We start from the raw sequence: 26,923 nt of genomic DNA, 5'->3' as shown, positions 1-26,923 counted from the left end.
TTTTATCTGTATATATTTAATAGATTTATAAAGAACATGTGTACACAAATATCAATATAGATGTACCAGCAAGGAAGATTTAGAACATATAACTATGTGGCAGGGTTGGAAAGAACAATAATTCTTTCCCAGAAGGGGTGTGGGGAACTATACTTAATCAGCTACCAGTTACAAAATAACTAAGTCATTTCTCATCAAAATACGTCTCTACTGCATATTGTGGTTGATACATTTTCCATGTTTTTTGTTTATGAAGATTATCCAATTCATTTCTTTGTAGATAAAGCCTAAGAATAGAAAACAAATTATTACATTTTATTTTGGGGCTAACTGAAAAGCCATGCAGTAGGCACCCTTGTTAGAGCTTGAAGAAACAAACAAAAAAAAGACTTCCTCACCATGAATAGAAGCCCCACACCTCAGCCCCTTTTCTGTGTCTCAGTTGGCTCCTTCCACCTTTTCAGTGAGACTTAAAAATACCTTAATCTTCAGCAACACATCAGTAACACGTGCTACTGATTCTTTTAACGTTGCTTTTTATGGAATTAATGACATCTAGGTTTAATAAACTATCTAAATTTCTATATGTGACAGAAATCAGTCTGATTAGACATATATCAAAACCCAATAATAAAGTACTATATCTATTTTAATTTATGCCTGAGGTTGCAATTTTTTGAATTTTTGCAATCAGCCCTTGGCAGCGACCTTGAGCAGTAGGATATAAATAAATCCTACATGCTTAGCATTCCAATAATAGAACACTAAGCATAAATTAGTTAACCTATTTATGCCTAGTTTTCTAAAGGACAGAAGTTGGCATTTTTGGCTAACCAACAATCTCATAACGAACAAAAAGCTTTACCAATAGTAAATAAATTGAAATATTACAGAAATCTTTAGAAATTTATATAAAAGTGAGAATAAAGGTGATCTAACTTATTACTTCTCCAAAATGAACATGGTGTTTCAAAGGAAAACCAGAATCACTTTTGAGGAGCAGCAACAAATGAAGCTCCACCCAGCTCTCACATTTGAGGGACTTTGCTCACGTTAGGAGTCAAAGCTTATTGTTTGTATGCATCCAAGAAACAAATTTGTAAAAACTTTCCATCCAGTCCAAAGTTCACTCTATCAAAATCTATTAAATGTGTATGCAATACAAGTGTGTAGAACAGCGGTTTAATTTACCGTTGCCTTACTGGACTTAAGGAGTTATTAAATCCAGCTCAGAGTTGAAGAAAAGACTAGGACTGGTTGTAACAATAACTACCAATTCATGCCACGTGCAATCATAGCCACTTCCTCAACTCTGACCTGAAGCATTTTAAAAATATTTTCTCTTTTTGTATTGAAAAGTATGGTTGATACAAAAAAATCTCAATTTTTCACCACCACAGAAAAAATACTACTTAAAGTAGAGAACTTCTAGACTGAGAAGTAAGTTTCCAAATATGGCAGAAGGTTTTCTGGGAACAATAATCTCCAAATCCAATTAATAGTTTTTTCTTTTCTTTTCCTTCTTTAGACAGAGTCTCACTCTGTCACCCAAGCTGGAGTGCAGTGATACGATCTTGGCTCACTGCAATCTCTGCCTCCTGGGTTCAAGTGATTCTACAGCCTCAGCCTCCCGAGTAGCTGGGATTACAGGCATGCGCCACCACACCTGGCTAATTTTTGTTATTTTTAGTAGCCAACATGGTTTTACCATGTTGGCCAGGCTGGTCTCAAACTCCCAATCTCAGGTGATCCGCCCGCCTCAGCTTCCCAAAGTGCTAGGATTACAGGCATAAGCCACCATGCCCAGCCTCCAATTAATAGTTTTTAAGAAAGTTTTCCCAATTCAGTTATTAGAAAGCCATGTTTAAATGGGAGACTATCAATTGATGATTTTTTAGCTGTATTTCTTAATACTTATTGTGTCTTGTAACTTCTCCTAGATGTAAGTGTGTCAGTCAGCTTTTCAGCTAGCTGAAGCCTCCCTAGGTCCTCCCTTACTTTAGCACAAAATTTGGTGGTGCTTCGTCATTGGTAAATTGGCACCTACTGAGGACCTGACATGTTGAAGGTACTGAGCAGATTCATATTGAACTTCTGTGGGAGGAATTTACTACCACACTTAAGATCTGATTATAATACTCTTGAACTCATAACACAGTCCTATGACATGGACCTTGAGGGCACTGCAACAGGTGGTCTCAAGTACAACTGTATTTTTAAAATAACCATCGTAAAATGAGTAAGGCAATGAACAATGGTGGCTCAAGGATTTTTTGTTTTCTATAAATTAAGCTTATGACAACCAGCAAAACACTTGCCATTACACCTTATACACAGACATTGAAGATTATTAGGTTGTTTCTTTGGGTTGATATTATATCCATACCTGTTATTTTGTATTAAAGATGTGTTAAACCAGAAGAAAAAAGGGTAGTTGTGATAGTATTTAGGAAAATCCTAAAAAGAAAAAAAATTTTTTTAAAGTAAAATTGATGCCAAGAACTGATCATTCCAAAGAAATTAAAGTTTCTTCCTGTATTCCTTTATATATTTATCAAATAATTAAAACCATTCAATATGTAGCATTCTGCATCCTATAACAATACACTCAAGACACAAAGGAGGAGGCTTAAGAAAATGCTATTGCTTTCTTTTGCTGTTTCTATCAAAATTTTCAGGGAATACTGTATTTTCCATGATAGATATTTAAATGCTGATATTTGAATCTGGTTTAGATAGTGCGAAACAGAATCCACTAAGGACCGATGCTTATATATACCCAAGTATTTTGTAGTGAATTCTTACAATTTTTTTTGTTGCCTCAGCATCCCTTTTAAATATAAATTGCACTTTCTGATATCAGAAGCAGGGCTCAGTCACCCTTGACAGTTTCCAGTTCACCTCCTCCCGGTTTCTCAATGTGACTGATCCCAATATCTGCCTTATACAACCTTCTGCTGGTGACTACTTCATTGCGGACAGCTAGATATAACCACCCCACAGACCCCCATACTCTGCATGGACCGTGTGGATATATCAGTGACCACCTCTCAGTCACAGCATGACTCCATGGAACTCATGACTGCTTGCATTAAACCCACCGATTAGACCTCCCCGCAGGAAACCTGCTCAGGTAACACCTTACTTCCCAATAAAGGCTTCCACTCTCAGGTCCCTCCCTCTTTCTCGCTCTTGCTCCCCACCCATCAGTTGAGCACAGGTCTCCTGCATGGCTGCCCCTTGGAGTTCGCCCTGTGAGGTGTGCTGCCCTCTTCTCTTTAGAATTAACAAAAAACTGCTTTGGTTATTTCATGTGTTGTATTGTGCTGCCTTCTCTGTGTTTCACCCAACTGAGTCACCCAAACCTAACTCTCTTTCCAGTCAGTGCTCCCAGCTACTCAGGAGGGTGAGGTGGGAGGATTGCTTGAGCCCAGGAGGTGAAGCCACAGTTAGCTATGGTCACGCCACTGCACTCCAGCCTGGGTGACAGAGTGAGACTCTGTCTCAATTTTTAATATTAAAAATGATACAAAACAAAATGTAACCACTGCTATGCAGTAAAACATACCTTTGATTTTTTAGCATCTTGGCTTGTATTTTTTTTTTTTGTATTTATTTTGTATTTTTTAGATTTGTGAATTAATACATGTAAATTTAGAAACATTTAGAAAATGTACAATTTAGAAAAAACAAATGAACAAAAATTATTCAAATTACATATGTTCTTTTAAAAAATTTGTTATAGATCTGATGTATTGTTTTTCTCCCCCTTCCTCTATGGGATGACATTTATCATCTCCCTTGTTGGGAACCGTAGTAAAGGAAACCTTAAATAAAACCATTCAAAAGTTCAGACAAGAACAATGGCAGAGGCCATTTCTTGATTACTCACCGAAGAGGAAACTTGCACTTTCACATCATCATACAGAGGTGGACAGTTGAACACATCAATTATTACCCTGTCTGTTTCAGTGTCATGAAATACCTGTGAATGAACACATGGAATTCGGAACTATAAACCTAGCTAATGATAACAATGAAGTTCCTTTTCACTTATCCAGACTTCCTATATTTATCAAGTACTTTTGGTCTCACAGACCAATCACTACATGTATAAATAATTATTAATGATCTTTTCTAGTTGCAACACTGTTGTTTATACGTATGTGTGTAGTGTATGTATGTGTGTGTGTGTGTGTGTGTGTGTGTATATATATATATGTTTTTTTTTTTTTTTTTTTTTTTGAGACGGTCTTACTGTCACCCAGGCTGGAGTGCAGTGGTGTGATCTCAGCTCACTGCAACCTCTGTCTCCCAGGTTCAAGTGATTCTCATGCCTCATCCTCCTGAGTAGCTGGGACTATAGGCGCATGCCACCACACCCAGCTAGTTTTTGCACTTTTAGTAGAGATGGGGTTTTGCTATATTGGCCAGGCTGGTCCCAAACTCCAGGCCTCAAGTGATCTGCCCACCTGGGCCTCCCAAAGTGCTGGGATTACAGAGGTGAGCCACCACACCTGGCCTGTTGTTTATGATTTTTAAAGGCCAACATGTTTGAGGGTTATCATGAAGCACTTTTCAAAAGTGTCTCACTTTTCAGAAGTATTGAATTTTCTATTAGACATTAATCAGTTAAATATTATTATTTAATGTGTGTCATTTGATTTTCATACATTAGGACCTCTTTTGAGAATATGTTAAGAAGCTCAATTTTAAAGCTACCCTCGACATTCAAAAAATAATGCTTAACTCTGGCTTTTTATTTACTAAATTAAAAAAAATAACAACGGGGTCTGTAACACTTGGGGGTGTGGGGTCCCCCTGATCATCATGTTTTATTAGAACTCTTGTGTCTGTCAGTGGGATCTTTGGACTTGACCATTACAGGCTGCAGATGGAGGAGTGACCAAAGATAGTTCACGTTTTGGAATGAATGACTTTGAAGATACACTATTTCTTTGACTCACTCTCATATAAATAATGGCACCCACAGTGAGAAGGGTCTATGCTAGGCCCTGTGAAAAACACAAAAGAAGGTGCAGACTCTTTTGGTCCCTTCAGGAAGCTGTACACATAAGAAACAATCGTAGAATACTATGTAACTCTCAATCTGTATGATGAAGACTGGGTGTGCTCTCATGCACCATTGAGGGCTAGTTAACAGGAAGTGCAGAAAATTTCACTGAGGAGGCAGAAATTGAATTGGGCATGAAACGGTTTAGATAAATGAAGAAGAGCTCTGAAAATAGAATCTAGTTCATACAGATGGAAAAAGACCAGCAATAACGCAAAGTAGAAGTTAGAAAAACAACAAAAAAGGTCAGGCAGTGTGGCTCATGCCTATAATCCCAGCACTCTGTGAGGCTGAGATGGAAGGGTTGCTTGAGCTCAAGAGTTTGAGACCACCCTGGGTAACATAGCAAGATCCAGCTTCTACAAAAAATTTTTAAAAATTGGGGGATTGCTTGAGCTCGGGAAGTTGAGGCTCCAGGGAGCCTTGATCGCGCCACTGCACTACAGCCTCGGACAGAATGGGACCCTGACTCAAGGAAAGAAAAAGAAAGGAAGGAAGGAAGAAAGGAAAGAAATAACCAACTAACTAACTAAATAACTTAGAGTTGTGTTCCAAGAGCCAAAGGGGATGACCCAGTTTATTTGGAATGGAGTCTGCTGGTCAAGCTACTGATAAAAATAAGCTCAGGTATGTTAGGTCTATTATATCTTAAGAGCTCAAGAGCCAAGGAAATAAGAGTGAAGCTGCTGAAGAATATCATGGTGTATTTCCTATGTGACAAAGAGGCCTGATAATTATCACATATAACATTTATTTAGTGATTTATAGTTCACAAAGCAACTTCATACATATTATCTAATTTAATTCCCGTAATACTTGAGGTGTGATATTTATTTTACAGGTAAGGATGTTGAGCCAAAGGTGTTAACTGGCTCTGACCATGGGCATGCAGTGTGTCTTCTGCTCTACATACTTTTCACAATGAGAGCAACATTTCAGTACGCGTATTTCAGGATTCCATACATCGCATTCTATAAGGAGCAAGAAAGGCAAGGAGACCATTGTAGAAATCTAGGCATGAGCAAATGAGGTTCCGGACAGTTAGTGGCAGTGAGAACAGAAAGGAAGGCGAGCATAGAAAAATTTCAAAGGCATCATCAACAGGGATTGATGCCTAACTGGATTTAGGGAGCCAAGGCAAAGAGAATCAAAGCCCAAGGCCTGAGTGGGAGAATGCTGGTGCCATTTGCAGAAGCAGATAAAGCTCCTTGATAATTCAGACTGGCTACTGCATTTCAGTTGGAGTGCAAACTGTTCATGTTGCAGCTCTTGCATCTACAACTCAGTGGGCGACTATAAATATCTCTTCAGTAAATGAACAAATAATAGTTTAAGTAAGGGAAATGGGTGATTCTTTAACCAAGAATAAAGCATTTGCTAAGAACAGGAAGCCAAGGATAAGGCCTGGGTGAATGCCCTCAGTTGGGAGAGGCCAAAAAAAGTGGGTGCAGTGCAGAGAGTGAGGGAATAGGATTAGTAATAAAAGAATTTGAGACAAAGGCCTGGGTAGGAATTCTAAAAGTTTATGGTTATTAGACCCATGAAGGAAGCTTTATTGTTTCAGAAAAGGTATGTAGTTTTAGGCATTTCTTCACTGTAGCAAAACATTGACTACCAGGTCCCTTTTGCTTTGGATAAAGAGATTCCTCCCCAATTCATTCCTCCTTGCATTGTTTCTCATAGGGTCAACCCCACAGAACCTCTGACTTAGAACAATCACTTGGGACACTGCTAAGTCTATAGATTCCTGGCCCCCATTCCAGATTTCCTGAATCTTACTTTAGGGTACAACCCAGGAATGTAAATCTTTACAAGCTTCTCAGTGGTTTTCATGCACACTAACATTTTAGAATCAGTGCTATATAATAAAAGATAAAATGACCGAGAAGAAGAGAATATGGCTTAAAATGACCAGATATGTAAATTAAAATCCTTAATACATTCCTGGGAACATGCTCAGCATTTGTGGAAAAGTGAAAGGCAAAGCAACACTGAACAGAAATACATTCTGGAAAGTACCCTAAAAAAACTGTTTTGAACAAACAGGTTAATTTACCTCTGGTTTGCATTCAAATCCAGTGACACCACAACGGTAACCAGAAAGCATCATGGAATCTCTTTATGGTAAGTGATAGTTTAGGGAGGTCAACATTGCTGGTTTGACATTCAGCCTTAAAACAAACATCAGATTTTTTCAGTTCACATGTTTTCTCTTACCCGACAATTGTTTAAGGAAGTACAGGAAAAGACAATCTTTTTCTTCATTACTATTTGGACTTTTAGATCATATCCATCGCCTGTTCCAACACCTAAATGAAATTAAAAAGTTAGGCTGGTTAGCGCGAAGATCAAAATGTCTTGCCAATTAACATCATGGATTAAAAAGAGAAAAAATTAGCTGGGCACGGTGGCTCATGCCTGTAATCCTAACACTTTGGGAGGCTAGGCAGGTGGATCATTTGAGGTCAGGAGTTCGAGACCAGCCTGATCAACATGGTGAAACTCTGTCTCTACTAAAAATACACAAAAATTAGCCCAGTGTGGTGGTGCATGCCTGTAGTCCCAGCTACTTGGGAGGCTGAGGCAGGAGAATCGCTTGAACCTGGGAGGTGGAGGTTGAAGTGAGTCGAGATCGCACCACTGCACTCCAGCCTGGACCACAGAGTGAGACTTAGAGCAAGACTCTGTCTCATATATATATATGGGAAGGTGACTTGACACCTTTCTTGCTAATGTCTTGCTTTCTTCAAACTTCTAATCATAATGATTCTTAATAAGAAATACTGTGGTCTAAATTACTTTGGCCCTACTTTAAGTCTAGTTCCTGATGCAATCTCTATAAAAACACAGGTTATATCAAATTCCCATGGTATGCTGTATATATTTACAGACAAAGGCTCTTTTGCCCTTTTTTTTTTTTTTCAATTCAAATGACCTACTCACTTCCTTAGCATTTCCTCAAAGACTGTTTCTCAGGCTCCAATTAATTTTTTATTGCTTTCCTCTCAACTCTACATTATTTTTAATTTAAATATGCACAAAACTAAAAGTAGAGAATTAAATATTCTAATAAACGAGTGTATTAATTATTCTTGATTGATCATCTCCTATGCTGTTTGTCTTCTTTTCATTTAATTTTGTTTTCACTAACACCATGATATTCATTTGTCATTAGAAATCACAGTTTCTTGCCTCAGTTCCCTCTTTCCCATTCCAGGTGCAGAACTTCTTTCTATTGATGTCCACCAGAAATCAGTGAAATGTAGAACAAAACTCAGGAGGCTAAAAATACTAGGCTGTCTGTGTGGACACCAGCAGCCCGGCACCATGGCACCTGTAACGCCCAGCACTGGCACCACCTCAGGTCCACATGCTGGCTGTTATAAGAGGTTTGCTTTAGGGGTTCAGATGCATCGCCACCCTGCTACCTCTCTGGCAGTGGAAGTGGTGAGACCCCATCCCCTCCACACAGACACATCCTGCTTTCCCACCTCTACTGAGTGTAAGCTGTGCAGGGGAAGCAAGGTTGGTGATGGAGAAATGGACATGGAAATGGGGGCCAGTTTCTCTCTGCACTTTCTTTCTCAAGTCCCAGAGGTGTACATCTGACCAATTTCCCTGCCTCCCTGGGCAACAGTGCATCCCAGCTTTATCTCTCTGCTTACATTCTGGAAGCAGGCAAATAGCTCTCATGATGTTTATATGGATTTTTACAACTGGTAATACTCGGTAACAGCTAGGGGGGTGAAAGATACCTCCATAGAGCCCCACTTTCTCCCAACCCTTTCCATTTCCATGTAGATTCAGGCAGGGAGGACCTAAGTGCTCCTCTTAGGAGGCTTATCTTGACCCCCAGCACTGTGGCTGGGAGTGAGAGCCACAAGGTATGGGAGTGGCTGGGAGTGAGAGGGTTACAGATGGAGGACAGAAGGGAAAAGAGAGAGCCCAGGGGGATGAGAAAAAAATATGCCTCTGAAAGAAGGTGAGAAAATGATATGATATGGAGACACCTCTGCCAAGACAAACTCTGAACTAGAGGTGGTTATGAGAAATAACCAGTCTTGAAGGCACAGGGGTCCTCCTCCTCCCTCATCAGAAGCTCACTCTGCCCTGAAAAGTCCACTCTGGGTTGCGAACAGAGGAGCAAAGAGAACAGGAGAGATGGGAGGGTGATGAAGTCCCCCAAATTGGTGCTGGAAAAGAAAAAGTGAAGAACATCTAAGGGCTGGCAATCAATGGGCAATTAAGAAGGAATTTATGCATGAGGATATGTAAAAAGACAGGTATGAGTTAGGATCATCTGTATATATAACAATGAGCAAAACCCTCCCAGAGTGGGAACCTTGGCCCTCCTGCCCAATTCTTCAATTTTACATAAACACTTACCATGAATCGAATAAATAACGAATCTTTTTATAAACAGTGTCTTTCTTGGAGGGAGATTCCAGTTGTAGCTATGTTTCACTTGTGCAAAATATCCAACATATCTATTCTGAAAAGCAACAGAAGCCTTACTTTAAGTGGAGATGAAAAGTTTAAAGTCAGCATTCTTATTTTTTTTCTTTCTTTTTTTTTTTAATTGCATAAAGGTTAGGGGCAGTAAATAATTAAGGAAACATTTACTGGATGCCATTATATTACTAGACATTTTGAGGGATGCTGCCTCACCACTATCTACCTTGGGGGGAAAATACTGAATTAAGTGCGATGGGGAAGTAACAAGGATGGAGCCGGGTCTTGTTGACAGGCTGCTTATGGTTGAGAGGGCAACTAATCAGAACCAACAACAAAACAGTTACAGCATTGGCAGTGTGCAGATAGAAGCTTAGTTGTGACTGAGTTAGAGGAAGGTTTGTGGTGTAGTGAAGAGCAGGTTCCTGGGCATGAGAGAATGGTATATGTGAAAACTCAAGGGGAATACCTCCATACCTCAGAAGCAGGTTTCCTGTCATTCTTCTTTTGTTCCTGACAGCTAGAATTTCTTCGCTTTCCATTTCCCCAATTCTGTTTTCACAAGGAAGCCCTGGAATTCCCTTAGCCTTGTCCTTTGCCTAGGGCAAGCTGTTCACAATGGCTGTCCTTGAATCTATCTTCAAGGGGTTGAAGACCTTTGGTACTGAATCAACTGGTTCAGAACTCAAAAGGTGGCCAGGCTGGTGGCTCACACCTGTGATCCCAGCACTTTGGGAGGCCAAGGTGGGCAGATTACTTGAGGTCAGGGGTTCGAGACCAGCCTGGCCAACAGGGTGAAACCCTGTCTGTACTAAAACTACAAAAAGTAGCCATGCGTGGTGGTGGGCACCTGTAATCCCAGCTACTCGGGAGTATGAGGCAGGAGAATTGCTTGAACCCAGGAGTTCGAGGTTGCAGTGAGCTGAGATTGCACCACTGCACTTCAGTTGGGGTGACAGACTGAGATTCTGTCTCCAAAAAAAAAAAAAAAAGTTCATGGACTCTTCCATACCCATTGAGAACTGTTCATAGAAGTCACAAACTGCCATACTTTCCTTTAGAAAGGGCCAGTCATGAGGAAGGCTCATGAAAGTTCTTAACTTAGGAGTAGATGTAGTCAGTAGAAGGGCCCACAATGCAGGATCAGAATGTGATGGTGTCTGAGAATCACCACCAGACACAGAGGGCACTCTGTCCTGAGGTCTTGCCAACACAGCTCTCCAACATGCAGCTGAGACCATGTGTTGCCCTGTCAGTGAATCAGAAGAGATTCAGTTGCAGCCTTTGGTGTGCTAGTTCTGGACTAAAGTTCGAGACGCTACACATGACTACAGAAGAGGTGCGGATGGGGAGATGTGTGGGGAGAGTTGTTGGGGGAGCTCCATCTAACATCTCCTTGGCTCCTGCCACCAGATTCTACACCTTCCCCTAAAGGCTGTAACCTGCCAGGGCCCTCAAGCTGCTTTTGCTCCCATGCTTCTTTCTCCTGCAACTAAAACAACATGGACTGGTAGTAGAAATTAATACAACCAACCCATAGGAGGCACTCACTACAAACAAAGAAGATATTATGAGGAAAGGGTGGAAAGATGGGTAAGCCATGGGTCTTGCCTTTAAAGAGGATACAGAAGTTACCACTTCAAATAGCTAGAGAATAATGCAAAGTGATGTAGTCCCTAAGAGAAACACAAAGGGCTTTAAGAACTGAAGAAGCAAGAAACTACTTGAGGCTGGGAAGGGAAAATGACTCTAGGAAAAGGGGCATGAGCAATGGCACGAGGGAATCAAGTGTCCATGGGCTGGGAAACAGCACACAGTCTAAATGTGTTAGAGTGTGGGATGTGTACATGCACAGAGTGGAAGAAAAGGTTGGAAAAGTCAAACTGGATCCTGAGTGCCAGGTTGAAACATTTAGTTTATTGCTATTGGCAGTGGGGACATATTCTGGATTTTGAGCATGGAAATGGCATGATTAGGGCTGCACTTCAGAAAATCCACACATTCCTTTTAGCTTAGGGTCTATGACTGTTCTTTGTTTGGTTTTGTTTTTGGCTTGGGAGTGGGAGAAAAGTATCAGTGGATAAGGCTGAGTTCTTTTTTTTTTTTTTTTTTTTTTTTTTGAGACAGAGTCTCGCTGTGTTGCCCAGGCTGGAGTGCAGTGGCCGGATCTCAGCTCACTGCAAGCTCCGACTCCCGGGGTCATGCCATTCTCCTGCCTCAGCCTCCCGAGTAGCTGGGACTATAGGCGCCCGCCACCTCGCCCGGCTAGTTTTTTGTATTTTTTAGTAGAGATGAGGTTTCACCATGTTAGCCAGGATGGTCTCGATCTCCTGACCTCGTGATCCGCCCGTCTCGGCCTCCCAAAGTGCTGGGATTACAGGCTTGAGCCACCGCGCCCAGCCAGGCTGAGTTCTTTTGCCCAAACTAAACAGGGTCAGTAGTTACAGGGTTCTTCTAACAGGGCCAAGAGCACTTATTCAATTCCCACCACCTAAAGAAAAACTCATTTACAGCCACATCCAAATCTAGTTAAGAATTCCCAACGCACTCTCACTTCAGTTTGAGGGGCAGTATAGAAAAGGCAATATAAATGAGAAGCTGTGCACAGCATGGGCTTCAGAGTCTGACATCTAGATTTCTGTCCTTGGTTCAAAAGTTAATTTAGTTAATTTCTCTGAACCTCAATTTTCTAATTTATAAGATGAGAATCATAGTAGTGCCTACTCACGGAGTTACTGAGAATATTAAATGAGATAGTGAATGTAAAACTCTTAGAATGGTTCAGCAGAGTCTAGAATGTTGTAAATGCTATAGGCTAAACATTCTGGTTTCTGCAGTAAACCAATTACAAGTAATAAAAAATGGCAAGAATCTATGAAGTAAAAGAGACTTAGGAGACATAGCAGCCAAATGAAATGTATGGATGTTGTTTGAATTCTGACTGAAACAAACTAAATTTTCAAAGATTTTAAGACAATTTTGGAAACAAACATGGACTAGAAATTTGATATTAAGGATTTTTTAAGGTGTAATATTTTAGATATGATAAAAGGTATTACGGGTTTTTTGTTATTTTAAGAGTACTTAGATATAATATTAAAATACTTGTGGGATAAAATGCCTGACAACTGAAATTTCCTTCCAAATAATCCAGGTGTAGGGAAAGCAAGAGTGGAAAGTGGAGTTGGGAGTGTGAGTAGAGTGGGAAAAGTATGGATGAAACGTGGCTGATTGCAGGCTGAAGTGATTGTTGCAGTGAAGTGATGACTATACGGAGATATATTGTATGATTCTCTGGACTTTTGTATATAATTAAAATTTTCCATAACGAAATTATTTTTTTAAAAAAATAGAGTAACTGTATGTTTCATATAGGTGTTATGGGTTTTCAGTGAGATATGTAAAAGTGCGGTACTGTCTGGTGTATATAAAAGGGTTTTTGAAAAGTTTATTTCCCCTTTTCTTTCTCTTTTAAAATACACCTCCCCCACAACACACACACACACACACACGCACACGCACGCACACGCACACGCACACGCACACGCACACAGGGGAGTCATCCAAAAACAGTCTTTGTGATGTTCTGCAAGGGTTGAATTGCCCTAGTAAGGATTTGTGGAAGACTTAGATCTTTTTTACATTGAAATCAAAGGCTAGTGATTTTAGATAAACTTCAGGGTCCTGGAGCTTTAGGTATTGGACCTTCCTGCTTTGGGAAAATAATCAACTCCTGAGCTCCATAAACAATAACCAGTATAGAATAGAAAGCAGGTGCTCTGAGGAAAAGCCGCACCCCCCAACGTGTGGGTGGCACCTGAAGCATGACCCTCAGCCTCAGGGAGGGACCAAGGCCTGTCGCAGGGCGCCCAAATGCTGCTGCCCGATCACCAAAGGAGAAGAGTCTAAAATGAAACCAAATAACAGGTGGCAATCTTAACCCACTCCCCTATAAAAGCTCCCCTTCTTAAAAAGAAAACTTACCTGAGAAGGAGTCTCTACTCCCTGATATTTAGTGCCATTGGTTTTATCTGTTCGCCGTTCTCCAAAATAGTACAAGCTTTCCTACAAAAAAGGAACCATGGTTCACCTGCACTCTTTCCTTTTCTATATTAGGTACCCTTAGTCTTTCTAAAACCACCTTCTTTCCTAAAGCCAGTGATTTTTTTTTTTTTTCATGGAGTCTTGCTCTGTCACCCACACTAGAGTGTAGTGGCAGAATCTCACCTCACTGCAACCTCTGCCTCTTGGGTTCAATCCTGCCTCAGCCTCCTCAGTAGCTGAGACTACAGGTGTGTACCACACAAATGGCTAATTTTTTGTATTTTTAGTAGAGATGGGGGCTTTGCCATGTTGGCCAGGCTGGTCTCGAACTTCTGACTCAAGAGATCCACCTGCCTTAGCCTCCCAAAGTGCTGAGATTACAGGCATGAGCCAACGCACCCAGCCGCAGTGGTCTTTTGGTAAAGGCTACCCAAGTTACCAAAATTAACAAAGTCACGTCAAAGACTTCTCTCATTCAAGGTTTCGTAAAGACATAAAATTTTAGAGCTGGAAAGACCTTAGAAATCATCTGGTCCAACCCTTCTTTCCATCTTACAAATGAGAAGACCGAGACCAAAAGAAAACTACACAATCTGCCATGGAGATGCTGCAGCCAGTTAGAGGCAGCACAGACCTGGAATACAAGTCTCTGGTTCTCAGTCTAGGGCTCCATATCAGTGGCTTTCAAACTTTTCATTTTTTAAGTTGCAATCCACATTAATAAACCTAGGAAATGTGCACACACACACACACACCAATACTTAAACCTTTTGATATTTTCTATTCTGCTCTATTCCATTTTATTTTTAGTTTTAGTTTTTTGTTTTTTTTTTTTTTTTTTTGAGACAGAGTTTCGCTCTTGTTGCCCAGGCTGGAGTGCTATGGCCCGATCTCAGCTCACCATAACCTCCGCCTCCTGGGTTCAAGTGATTCTTCTGCCTCAGCCTCCTGAGTATCTGGGATTACAGGCATGCGCCACAACGCCCAGCTAATTTTGTATTTTTAGTAGAGACAGGGTTTCTCCATGTTGGCCGGGCCAGTCTTAAACTCCCAACCTTGGGTGATCCATCTGCCTCGGCCTCCCAAAGTGCTGGGATTACAGGTGTGAGACACCGCGCCCGGCCAATTCCATTTTATTTTTAAGAGATGTTAGTCACAACCCAGCAACTTTATTTTACAACTCACTGATAAATCATGATCCATAGCTTGAAAAACACCATCCTAGAACATCCGTTTTCAAAATCTGTGTGTCTCAAATTAGAAAAACCAAAGGTGGTGGAATTAGAGTGCTGGTCATTGTGCATAACCACCACTTCTTCCCTAGACTGTAGGCCAAACAACTCGAGTGGAGCTGCTGGAAATCGTAGCATCTCACCAAGAAAATGGCAGAAGGAAAAATGATGGAGAACACTGCTTTAGGTGGAAACAGCCCACCTTGTCTTATCAGAAATTTCTAGAGGTCACAGATTCCACATGTGTTGACTAAGCAGAGATAGTTACATGCAGGAGAGGCTTTGAGTTGTGAAATCTTGCTTTTTATCTACCTAAGCGTTGTGAGGATGGTCAAGACCCTTTGGAGGATTTATCTAATTCAGCTTGATACTATTCTCATGAGGAAGGAAGAAGTCATGGTACTGGCAGGAGTAAGAGCAGGGCCAGGTGAGGTGAGGGAACTACTGTGATTACTGAATGTTTTTCGTATCTGTGTAACATGGTTTTACTCCCCTCACCTTAATCCTGCCCCATCAGGTCTTGTCTTTATTTAAAATGTTGATATTGTGTACCTCATAATTTTTTTGCATTAATTTTCATTTTTTAAATATTGCATTAAAAATCATTTATTTTAATTATTGCAATTTTTAACATTCTCTTAAATTTTGCGTCTCATTGACCTCACTCTACTGCTGGCCCAAAGAGATTCTTAAGCCAGCTACTAACTAATGCATGTTAAACAAGGAAGTATCAAAAACAGACTTTTTAACAACCACTTCTCCAATTACAATTTCACTGAGCACCATGACTAAAATAATCATCTTAACATCCTACCCCTGATGTTTCAGAATTAGCAAACTCAGTCATCATAAGACAAAGTCTGTGGTAACATCTTTCATACCTCTGCAGTTAAAAATATTTCAGTGGCAATCAGGCAGGCACAAACCATAGTTCCAGTTCTTCCTAGAAAAGAAAAGAAGTTAGTTCAAGGGACATGCTTGGTGTAAAAATACACTCAAATATTCAACGGGTTCATTTTAAGTTGATTTTCTTTCTTTTTTGGGGGGGACAGTGTCTTGCTGTGTCACCCAGGCTGCAGTGCAGTGGCGTGATCTCAGCTCACTGCAATCTCTGCCCCACAGGTGGAAAATAAATTACATGTATGGTAAAAATATTTCTCACTACCTCTCCACGAAAGAACAAGATGAGATTTTTACAAAATCTATTCGAAAGCAATAATTCATGTCTTATATAAATTCTTTTGGATAATAGTAAAAAAGAAAAATTCCCAACTCATTTAGTAACACTAATATAGCTGGTTCTAAAACTGCATAAATACAGTAGATGATTACTTTACACCAGTCTCACATATAAATGTAGATACAAAAATATATATATTTTTTCAAAGTGAATTCAGCAATGTAGAAGCACCATGTATCAATACCAAGTGCCATTTCTCTTAAGAATGCAAGGATGCTTTTTTTCCAAGATGGCAGATTACAGGCTTTTAGCATGCCTCGGGCATTTGGAAATAGCAAGATAGTATATAAAGATCAACTCTGTAAGCTTTAACTCAAGAAAGAAACGACAACTCCCTGGAATTATGAAGGACACTCCAGATCCTTGGGAGGACAATGCAGGCAAACAGGTCTTGTGTGACAACATTCGACTGACAAAAGTGAATGAAGCCTCAGTATGTGCGAGAGGCAGACAGCATCCCTCTTTCCACTGGGGATCCAAGCAACCCGGACCCAGGAAGAGCACTGTTTCTCCCGAGTCCTGGAGCTAATTTAACGAGAGGCTTGGAGACTTTGTGAGGGAAAGACACAAGGAAAAGCTGCAGGCATTTTCCCAAACCTGGGCTGAGAGCAGGACAACACTGGGGAACCTTCCCCATCTGGCTCCACCCATCTTCCCCCCCCAACCCGACCTAACCCCCGTTCCGCTAGGGCTTAGGAGGGAGCTCAGATTAATGTGTTCTCTAGGAATCAGCAACAGAGAGTTCCTCCCAATAAACAAGAATCAAGTATATAGCCAGCACCACCGGCCACAGCCAGCTCTTACCCATTGGCGCCATCTACTGGCTTCTAGGTCAAACCACATACCCAATATAAAACCTGCTGATAGAAGTGCATACAGAAGCAATGCTGAAAGACCTACCTAGCATTGCTCTACAGTCACATCACCTAGGAAGGAAGGAAAGGGAAAGAAGAAGAAGAAAAAAAAAAAAAATAATAATAATAATAATACAGGAAAGAAAAGAAAAAGAAAAAATCCTACCCACATAAAAACAATTAGAAAAATTAGAAGTGCTAGCATCTCCAGATGAGAAGAAGCAGTGCAAGAATTCTGACACCATGAAAAACCTGCATGTAGTGACACCACCAAAGGATCACACTAGCTCTCTGGCAATGCTTTCTACCAAAATGAAAACTCAGAAATGACAATAAAGAATTCAAAGCATGGGTTCCAAGGAAGCTCAATGAGATTCAAGGTTGAAATCACCAAAAGAAACTTCTAAATCAATTCAGCAAATGAAGGAAGAGATGAACATCTTAAAAAGAAATCAATCAGAACTTCTGGAAATAAAAAAACTCACTTAAGGATTTCAAAATACAATGGAAAGATTTATCAATAGACTGGACCAAGTAGAGGACATAATCTCAGAGATTGAAGACTGGTCTTTTGAACTAATGCAGTCAAACAAAAATAAAGAAAAAATATTTTTAAAAAGTGAAGAAAGTCTTTGAGAAATATGAGATTATGTGAAGTGACCAAACCTACAATTTTTTGTATTTTTAGTAGAGACGAGGTTTCTCCATGTTGGTCAGGCTGGTCTCGAACTCCTGACCTCAGGTAAACCACCTCTTCAGCCTCCCAAAATTGCTGGGATTACAGATGTGAGCCACTGCGCCTGGCCTCAGAAATAAAAAACTTAAAGATAAATACAAAAGTCTCCTATGTTTGGAAATAAGGAAGTATGCTTCCACATAACTCATGGGTCAAAACAAAACACCAAGCACAGTGAAAACTGGAAAATAATTTGAACCCAGTAAAATGAAAATATTACATATGAAAATTTGTGGGATGAAGCTAAAGCAATTCTTAGAAGAAAATGTGTAGCCGTAAATGCTAAATAGAAAACAGAGTGGTCGACACTCTAAGAATTATTCATCTTAAGAAGTCAGGAAAAGAACAAATTAACCCAAGGAATACAGAAGAAAATACTAATATAATACTAATCGATGAAATAAAAAATAAATAATAGAGACCATCAGTAAGGCCAAAAATCTGTTACTTTTAAAAGACTAGTAAAATTGATAATTCCCTGGTGAGACTAATCAAAAGAAAAAAAGGGAGAAGGCACCAAGAAAGTAACACAAGGAATAAAAAGGGAATGCCTCTGTAGACATTAAAATGATAAAATGATATTGTGAATAATTTGATGCCAAGACATTCGCAAACGTAGATTAAATGGACAAATGCTGGGAAAACTATAACCTACGAAAACGGGCTAAGGAAATAAAATTATAAAAAATTCTATAGGCCAGGCGCGGTGGCTTATGCCTGTAATCCCAGCATTTTGGGAGGCCGAGGCGGGCGGATCACGAGGTCAGCAGATCCAGACCATCCTGGCTAACACGGTGAAACCCCGTCCCTACTAAAAATACAAAAAACTAGCCAGGCGTGGTGGCGGGCACCTGTAGTCCCAGCTACTTGGGAGGCTGAGGCCAGAGAATGGCGTAAACCCAGGAGGCGGAGCTTGCAGTGAGCTGAGATCACGCCACTGCACTCCAGCCTGGGCGACTGAGCGAGACTCTGTCTCAAAAAAAAAAAAAAAAAAAAAAAAAATTCTATATATGAAACTGAGCCATAATTTAAAAACTTCTCCCCAGAGAAAACTCTAGACCAATGTAGCTTCACTGGTGAATTTCACTGTACACTTAAGAAGAAAAAAAATTAGCATGCATAAATTCATCCAGGGAATAAAAACTGAGAAAATGAAATCTAACTCATTTCATGAAGCCAAGATTTGAAAAAACTATGAGAAAGGAAAATTATAACCAATCACACTGATGACATGAATTTGAAAATCCTAAACAAAATATTAACAAATAGAATCCAGGAATTTAATAATAAAATATTTTAATAATTAATAAAATAGTATAGCAAAACTCAATTGTATTTATTCCAGAAATATGTTGGTTTACCACTTAATCATGTAATTAACCACATTTATTTATCAGATAAATGGGAAAAATTATCATCTCAAAGATTCAGAAAAATCTGGAAAAATTCAACATCCATTCATTATTAAAAAAAAAAAAAAAACCTCTCAGCAAACTAAAGACATTGTTTTTTCTTTTCTTTTTCTTTTTTCTTTTTCTTTTTTTTTTTTTTTTTTTTTTTTAGCAAATGTCTCACTCGGTCACCTAGGCTGGAGCGCAGTGGTGCGATCTTGGCTGACTGCAACCTCTGCCTCCTGAGTTCAAGCTCCTCTGGAGTAGCCGGTATTACAGGCATGCACCACCACACCTGGTTGTTTTTATTTTTTCGTAGAGACGGGATTAGAGACGGGGTTTCATCCTGTTGCCTAGGCTGGTCGGAAGTGATCGACCCCACTGGGCCTCCCAAAGTGCTGGGATTACAGGCATAAGCCATGGCACCCGGCTGAGGAATTTCTTTTTCTTTTTTTTTTGAGATGGAGTCTCGCTCTGTCGCCCAGGCTGGAGTGCAGTGGCGCGATCTAGGCTCACTGCAAGCTCCGCCTCCCGGGTTCACGCCATTCTCCTGCTTCAGCCTCCCGAGTAGCTGGGACCACAGGCGCCCACCACCACGCCCGGCTAATTTTTTGTATTTTCAGTAGAGACGGAATTTCACCGTGTTAGCCAGGATGGTCTTGATCTCCTGACCTCGTGATCCGCCCACCTCAGCCTCCCAAAGTGCTGGGATTACAGGCGTGAGCCACCGCGCCTGGCCTGAGGAATTTCTTAATCTGATAAATGGTAGCTAACACACACACACACACACACACGCTCCTAAAGCAATTGGAGAGACGCTGAAAGCTTTTCCTTTGAGAATAGAAGTGTACATTGATGGCTGCTATTGCCACTTCTAATTCTACACTGTAATGAAGGTTCTAGCCAGTGGTAGGGGAAAAACATGACTGAAAAGGAAAAAATACAATTTATTATTTTCACATGATATAATCATGTACTATAAAATCCAAAAGAATGTATAGATAATTTAGTAGAACTAATAAGTGAGTTTAGGCTGGGTACTGTGGCTCAGGCCTGTAATCCTAGCATTTTGGGAGGCGGAGGCTGAGGCTGGCAGATCACTTGAGCCCAAGAGTTTGAGAACAAACTCGGCAACATGGCAAAACCCTGTCTGTACAAAAAAATCAAAAAATTAGCTGGGCGTGGTGGCACCTGCCTGCAGTCCTAGCTACTTGGGAGGCTGATGTGGGAGGATTTCCTGAGCCCCCGGAGGTTGAAGCTGCAGTGAGCCATGATCGCGTCACTGCACTCCAGCCTGGGTGACAGAATGAGACCCTATCTCAAAAAAATAAAAAGTGAGTTTAGTCAAGTTGCGAATTACAAGATTGATAAATAAAATGAACTGCATTTAGATCAACATTTAGAAAATAAACACTTTAAAGGGATATCATTTCAATAACCACAACATATCAAATATGTAGGAATAAATCTCATCAAAAATATGCAAGCTTTCTACACAGAAAATAAGAAAACATTGTAAAGAGAAATGGAAGGAGACCTAACTGAATGAGAGAATATCTCTTTTCATGGGTTGGATGAGTCAATATTGTAAAGATTCGATTCTCCCCAATCTATAGATTCAATGCAATTCCAAAAACATTTCTATCAGGTGTGTGTATTTAACTAGTTGATTCCAAAATTTATATGGAAATGTGTAGACGGCCTAAAATACACAAATAATTTTGAAGAAAAAGAAAAAGATGATTGTACTCACTTGACTGGAAATAAGGACTTATTAGAAAGCTACAGTAAGATGATTGTGCTACTGGCACACAGATGAAAAATCAGTGAACAGAATAGAAAGGTCAGAAACAGACTCATATTCTGCAGGGTAGTAAAGTAATGAAAATCTTCTCAACCAGTGTGCTGGAATAATTGGATAGCCATATATGGAAAAAGATGAAACCTAACCCCTTCCTCACACCATACTTATAAATCAATTTTAAAAGGAATGAACCTTCTAGAAGAAAATATAGTAGTAGAATGTCTTTAAACTCAAGGAAAATTTTCTTAATCAGGACACAAAAACACAAACTTTATAAAAGGAAAGCATAATACCTATGATGGTAATACAGCCAAGAACTTCTGTTAACCAAAAGATACTCCTAAGAGAGAGAAAAGGCAAATCACAGAGCAGAAAAGGTTTCTTGAAATACATATATGACCAAAAACAGAATGGAAATCAGAATACATAAAAAACTGCAAATCAAGAGAAAAGAGACAAATAATCCAGGAGAAAAATGGGTAAGAAAATTTAATAGTTACTTTACAAAAAAGGATATCCAAATACTTAATAATCTTAAGAAAACTTCCTCAATCTTATTAGTAATTACAGAAATACAAATGAACACCACCATAATATGCCATCACACAAACACCCAACGGCTAAAAATAAAAATACTCAGAATTGCAAGTATTGGGGAAGATATGGAACACTTCGAGTGTACAATACCAGTGGAGTGAAAATTGGTACAACTGTTTTAGAAATAGGTGACATTATCAAATAAAGTTCAAGATTAATTACCCTAAGACAGAACTATTTCAGTCTGAGGTATATACTCAACAAAAATAAAGCCACATATGCAACAAGAAATGTGTATTTTTAAAAGCAGCATCATTGGACCAGGCGCCGTGGCTTACCCCTGTAATACCCCCGTAAGCTCTTTGGGAGGCCGTGGTAGGCAGATCACTTGAGGTCTGGAGTTCGAGACCAGCCTGGCCAACATGGTGAAAGCCTGTCTCCACTAAAAATACAAAGCAGCCAGGCATGGTGGCAGGTGCCTGTAATCCCAGCTACTCCAGAGGCTGAGGCACAAGAATCGCTTGAACCTGGGAGGCTGAGGTTGCAGTGCAGCGAGATCGTACCACTGCACTCCACCCTGAGTGACAGAATGAGACTCCGTCCAAAAAAAAAAAGCAGCATTATTTATCATAGTAAAATTTGGAAACAACCCAAATGTAAAAGAAAAAAAAAAGAGATTCCATTTGCAGTCACAATTTGTGTAGGAATGAATTTTTGAAAATATATGCAAAGACATGATGAAGAAAATATAAAATATTATTAAAGAATGAACAAAATCAATCACATGTATAACTTAATATCACAAAGTTGTCAGTTCTCTCAAGTTAATCTATAAATTCAATGTAGTTCCAATGAAAATCCTAAACGTGTTTTATAATGGAACTTGACAAAATTATTTTAAAATTTAATGTATGAATAACGTTCCAAGAAGAGCAAGACAATTCTGCCTCTATCAAACTACAATATAAAGCTACAATAGTTACAAAAGTGTGATATAGAGAACTTAGAAACAATTTTGAATATTTGTAGAAACTTGGTATATGATTGAGAGGAATTACAAATAAATGGAGAACAAAATAGCATGCAATTGATGGTGTTAGGACCATTGGCTACCTATATGAAAAAAAAAACTTCCCCCAAATTTCAATTAGATTAAAGACCCAAATATTAAAAATGCAACTTGAAGATTTTTGAAGAAATGTAGAATATCTTTACTACCTCAGTATAGGGGTGAATTTCCTAAACATGACAGAAAAACATGAAATACATACACACACATAGACTAACACATTTTACTATATTCAAAATTACAAACTTCTTTCCTGCACAATGTAATCCCAGCACTTTGGGAAGCTGAGGCGGGTGGAACATTTGAACTCCAGGAGTTTAAGACCAGTCTGGGCAATATAGGGAGACCCTGTCTATATAAAAAATACAAAAATTACCCAGGTGTGGTGGCGCATGTCTGTAATCCCACCTACTCAGAGGAGTTGAGGCGGGAGGATCACTTGAGTACAGGGTGATTGAGGCTGCAATGAGCCGAGATTGAGCCGTTCTACTCCAGTCTGGGTGACAGAACGAGACCGTGTCTCAAAACAAAACAAAAATTTACAAACTTTTATACGACAAAATAAATCACAATCAAATTAAAAAAAAACACACACACAGTGGGAGAATATACTTGCAATACTAAGAGAAATTGACATTCAGATTCTTTAAAGAACTCGTATAAATCAATAATAAAATATTTCTACTATCATGATACTACTGGTAACCTGCAGGCAGCAACCAATCAGAAGACAGCAAGACTAATACGAATGAACATTTTAAAAAAGAGGCTTCTCTGGTGCATACCAGCTGGATATTCTCTAAACAACCCCAAAAAATCAACAAAATATTAAGTGAACACTTACATTATGCAAACTCCTTCTCAGCAAAAGTTTTTAGAAAAAAGTCAAATTTCAAATCCTTCAAGCAAGGAATTAGCATTAGTTAATAGAAAACTGATGCTACTGCTTGATAATAACGTTTTAGTTTGAGCAATGTGAAATGGCCATTTTTAAACCAAAAGATGGTTAAAAAACTGGCAACTTCAAATGATTCAACCTCTATCTTCTTAATTTAACTATGGTATTGTAAATTGCCAGTTTATACAGAATATTCCAACCTGTAGAGCTAAACACTGAACCTGTATATTAACTAATGGGCTTGAAACTAGTTCTCAATAAGACTAAAACTTCATTTTACTGAATTATATAAGTCAGTTTACAGTGTTATGTTTTCCTGGAATTTGATATAAAAATGGTTTTACAGCCCTCTAAGAATGTAATTCTTCATGTTTGTCAAAAATTGTGAAATATCCTTACATGATTATTCAAAGCCTAAACCTGAATGAGAAAATCTAACTGAACTTAAATTGTTTGGTTTTACAAGTGGCTTTTCTGCCCATTTTAACCCCACCAATATAAACTTCTTTGTATCATTACACTAGAAAAAGTCCAGTATAATTTTTGAAATAGCATCTCTGTGTTGTTCCCTTAATCTAAAAGATTCTCACCAAGTTTAAGAACAACCTTAAATAAAAACAGATATATTGACCAATGGAACAGAATAGAAAGCCCAGAATAAATCCACCCATTTTTCAGCTGATCTTCGACAAAGGTGCCAAGAATCCACGATGAGGAAAGGACAGTCTCTTCAACAAACAAAACTGGGGAAACTGGATAACCACTTGCGGAAGAATGAAATTGCACCCTATCTCATCCAGTATACAAAAATCAACTCAAAGTAAAGACTTAACTGTGAAACTTGAAATTGGAAAACTACTAGAAGAAAACATAGGGGAAAAGCTTCTTGACATTGGTCTGGGCCAAAATTTTTTGGATATGACTGAAAAGCATAGGCAAAAAAAGAAAAAATAGACAAATGACATTGTATCAAACTGAAAAGCTTTTGCACAGCAAAGGAAACAATTATAAAGAGACAACCTACAGAATGGGAAAAAATACCTGCAAAGCATATATTCGAGAACAGGGTAATTTTTTTTTTTAAAAAAAGGAACTCAAGCAACACAATAGCAAGAGAACAAGTTACTTGCCTAAAAAATGGGCAAATAACCTGAAAAGATATTTCTCAAAAGAAGACATATGAATGGCCAAGAGGTATACGAAAAATGCTCAACATCATTAATCATCAGGAAAAGCAAATTAAAACCACAAAGAGATATCCTCATACCTGTTAGGATGGTGATTAACAAAAAGACAAAAGAAGAGTTGGTGAGGATGTAGAGAAAAGAGAACCCTCTTGTACACTGTTGGTGTGAGTGTAAATTAGTAGTTATTACGGAAAACAGCATGGGGATTCCTCAAAAAACTAAAAATAGAACTACCACGTGATTTGGAGATTCCACTTCTGGGTATATATCCAAAGGAAATGAAATCTGCACTCCCATGTTCACTGCAGCCTTATTCATAATAGCTAAGCTATGGAGTCAATCTAAATGTCTGGATGAACGGATAAAGAATATCTGCTATATATAAATAAGAACATACTATTCAGCCTTAGAGGATATCCTATCACTTGAGATAATAAGGATGAAACTGGAGACCGTTATGTTAAGCGAAAGGAGCCAGGCATAGAAAGACAAATATTGGATGTCTCACTTATTTGTGGACTCTAAAAAAGTCAAATTCATAGAAGCAGAGAGTAGAATGGTGGTTACCAGGGGCTGGGGGGGAACAAAAAGGAGGGATTGTGGAGATGTCAGTTAAAGGATGCAAAATTTCAGTTAGACAGGAAGAACAAGTTCAGGAAATTTATTGTACAACATGGTGACCACAGTTAATAATAATATAGACTTGAAAATTACTGAGAGAGTGCAATTTAAATGTTCTCACCACAAAAAAGTAAAAAGTATGTGGAGTAATGCATATGTTAATTAGGTTGATTTAGCCATTTTACAATGTTTACATATATCAAAACATCATGTTGTATGCCATAAATATACTTTTTATTTGTTAATTTAAAAATAAAAATAGCAGCCTTAAATAAAAGTACTCTGACATTCCAAAATTAAAGACTTTGTATTTTGAGAGCTATAAACTGGCAAACGAAAAATAAAGATATCCAAATAGTAGAAAAACAAGGGAAAATATGCTCAACCCTCCTTAGTTCTTTTTTCTTTCCCTTCCTTATCCTCTCCCTATCTCCTACTCTTGTTCCTCTCCTCTTTCCTTTCTCCTTCCCTTCTTTCAGTCTTAGAGCTAATATTTTTAAATGCTAACAATTACTAATACTTAATAGCAACACATATCTTGTTCTTGTGCTTTACATGTATTTACATGTCTTTAGAACGGGAGGAATAAAAAGGAAAACGTTATTACCTTTGCCTCCTTTACAGTGAATCACTATGATGTTTTCAGGATCTTGAGCCAGCCACTCCTCTACTTCCTTGGAGAATGCTACCATCTCCCTGATTTCAAGTTTAGGATTTTTAGTTGAATTAAAATATTTTCAAAAAATCAAGCCCAATATATTTAGCCCCCTTCTGATAGTCAACGTAGCATAAAACTTACCATAGAGTGGGGACATTATGATCATCAATCATGATTCTACTGACCCTATTATGGAAGTGCTTAGGATCATAAGCTCTTTCACCTAAAATAAATAACATGTATGTCATATCTCTCTATATAATAACACAGTAAATGAAGTTATGAATCATATAAAATATCTTATTAGAAATTCCCTATCCATTTCAAAAGGAGCTTTCCAAGTTGCTCCTGCTGCTCTAAATAAAATAAACTTAAGGGTCTCAAAAACAGAAGGATAGTAGTGGATTATCCATCTCACGTCACCTAAACTCAACTTATTTTGGTTTAATAGGTGTAATTTTTAACTTTCTAGCAGACTATTCATTATATTATTGCAGGGTAGTTAGAAACCACGCAAGAGGCAAATGTAGCTGGCCAAAATGATTGCCCCCAGTCTATTGAGTATACAGGTAGAGGAAAAAAATTAAGACAGAGTGGTAAGCTGGGTTGCGACCGATTTTCTAAAGAGTTTTTTTGCTTTTTTCCCGTCTGCGGCCCTGCTCTCATCATAACCCACTGCTAATGGGTCAGGGACTCATTTGTTAAATTGTCTATGTCCTCGTAACACAATCTGGCAGGAAAAACAGACAGATTTTCCTAAACCTAGTATCGCCAGAACAGATCTTCCCTAAAATGGTTTGCCTCCACTCCAGCCTCATTAGTCCTGCCAGAGCTGCCTCCTTCATAAGGGTACTCTGTGCTCCTGGGCTAACTCTTTCTACCAAATGGGGCCAGTCCAAGATAGGGATTTTTAAATTCCTTCCGCACCAGCACCAAATACTTATGATTAAATGCAATGTAAAAAGCAAAATCATCTTCTTACATTCAGTAATCTGTTTTCTATCTACAGTAGCAATATACAGAGTAATGTACATACTGCATAGATTGTAGACTCGATAGTGGTTTGGATGTTTCTTGTCTAGAAACTGTACAACTTCCTAAAACAGAGAAACACATATTTTACATA

General features: G+C 38.9%; 1 protein-coding gene across 1 annotated transcript; it reads right to left on the bottom strand.

Moving 5' to 3' along the window:
* LOC135968115 (phosphatidylinositol 3,4,5-trisphosphate 3-phosphatase TPTE2-like) lies at positions 1-26,923 on the bottom strand. Its single transcript, XM_065533300.1, has 10 exons — positions 26,834-26,923; positions 25,939-26,020; positions 25,747-25,835; positions 15,684-15,745; positions 13,511-13,591; positions 9,461-9,566; positions 7,292-7,383; positions 3,893-3,985; positions 2,387-2,457; positions 1-287 (listed from the first exon to the last, which is right to left on the bottom strand). The coding sequence occupies exons 2-10, from the start codon at positions 25,968-25,970 to the stop codon at positions 185-187; spliced, it is 729 nt and encodes a 242-aa protein (XP_065389372.1). The 5' UTR covers positions 25,971-26,020; positions 26,834-26,923; the 3' UTR covers positions 1-184.

Source organism: Macaca fascicularis, chromosome 17, assembly GCF_037993035.2.
Source record: "Macaca fascicularis isolate 582-1 chromosome 17, T2T-MFA8v1.1".
Taxonomy (NCBI): domain Eukaryota; kingdom Metazoa; phylum Chordata; class Mammalia; order Primates; family Cercopithecidae; genus Macaca; species Macaca fascicularis.
This window is presented reverse-complemented; position numbering and strand designations above follow the sequence as displayed.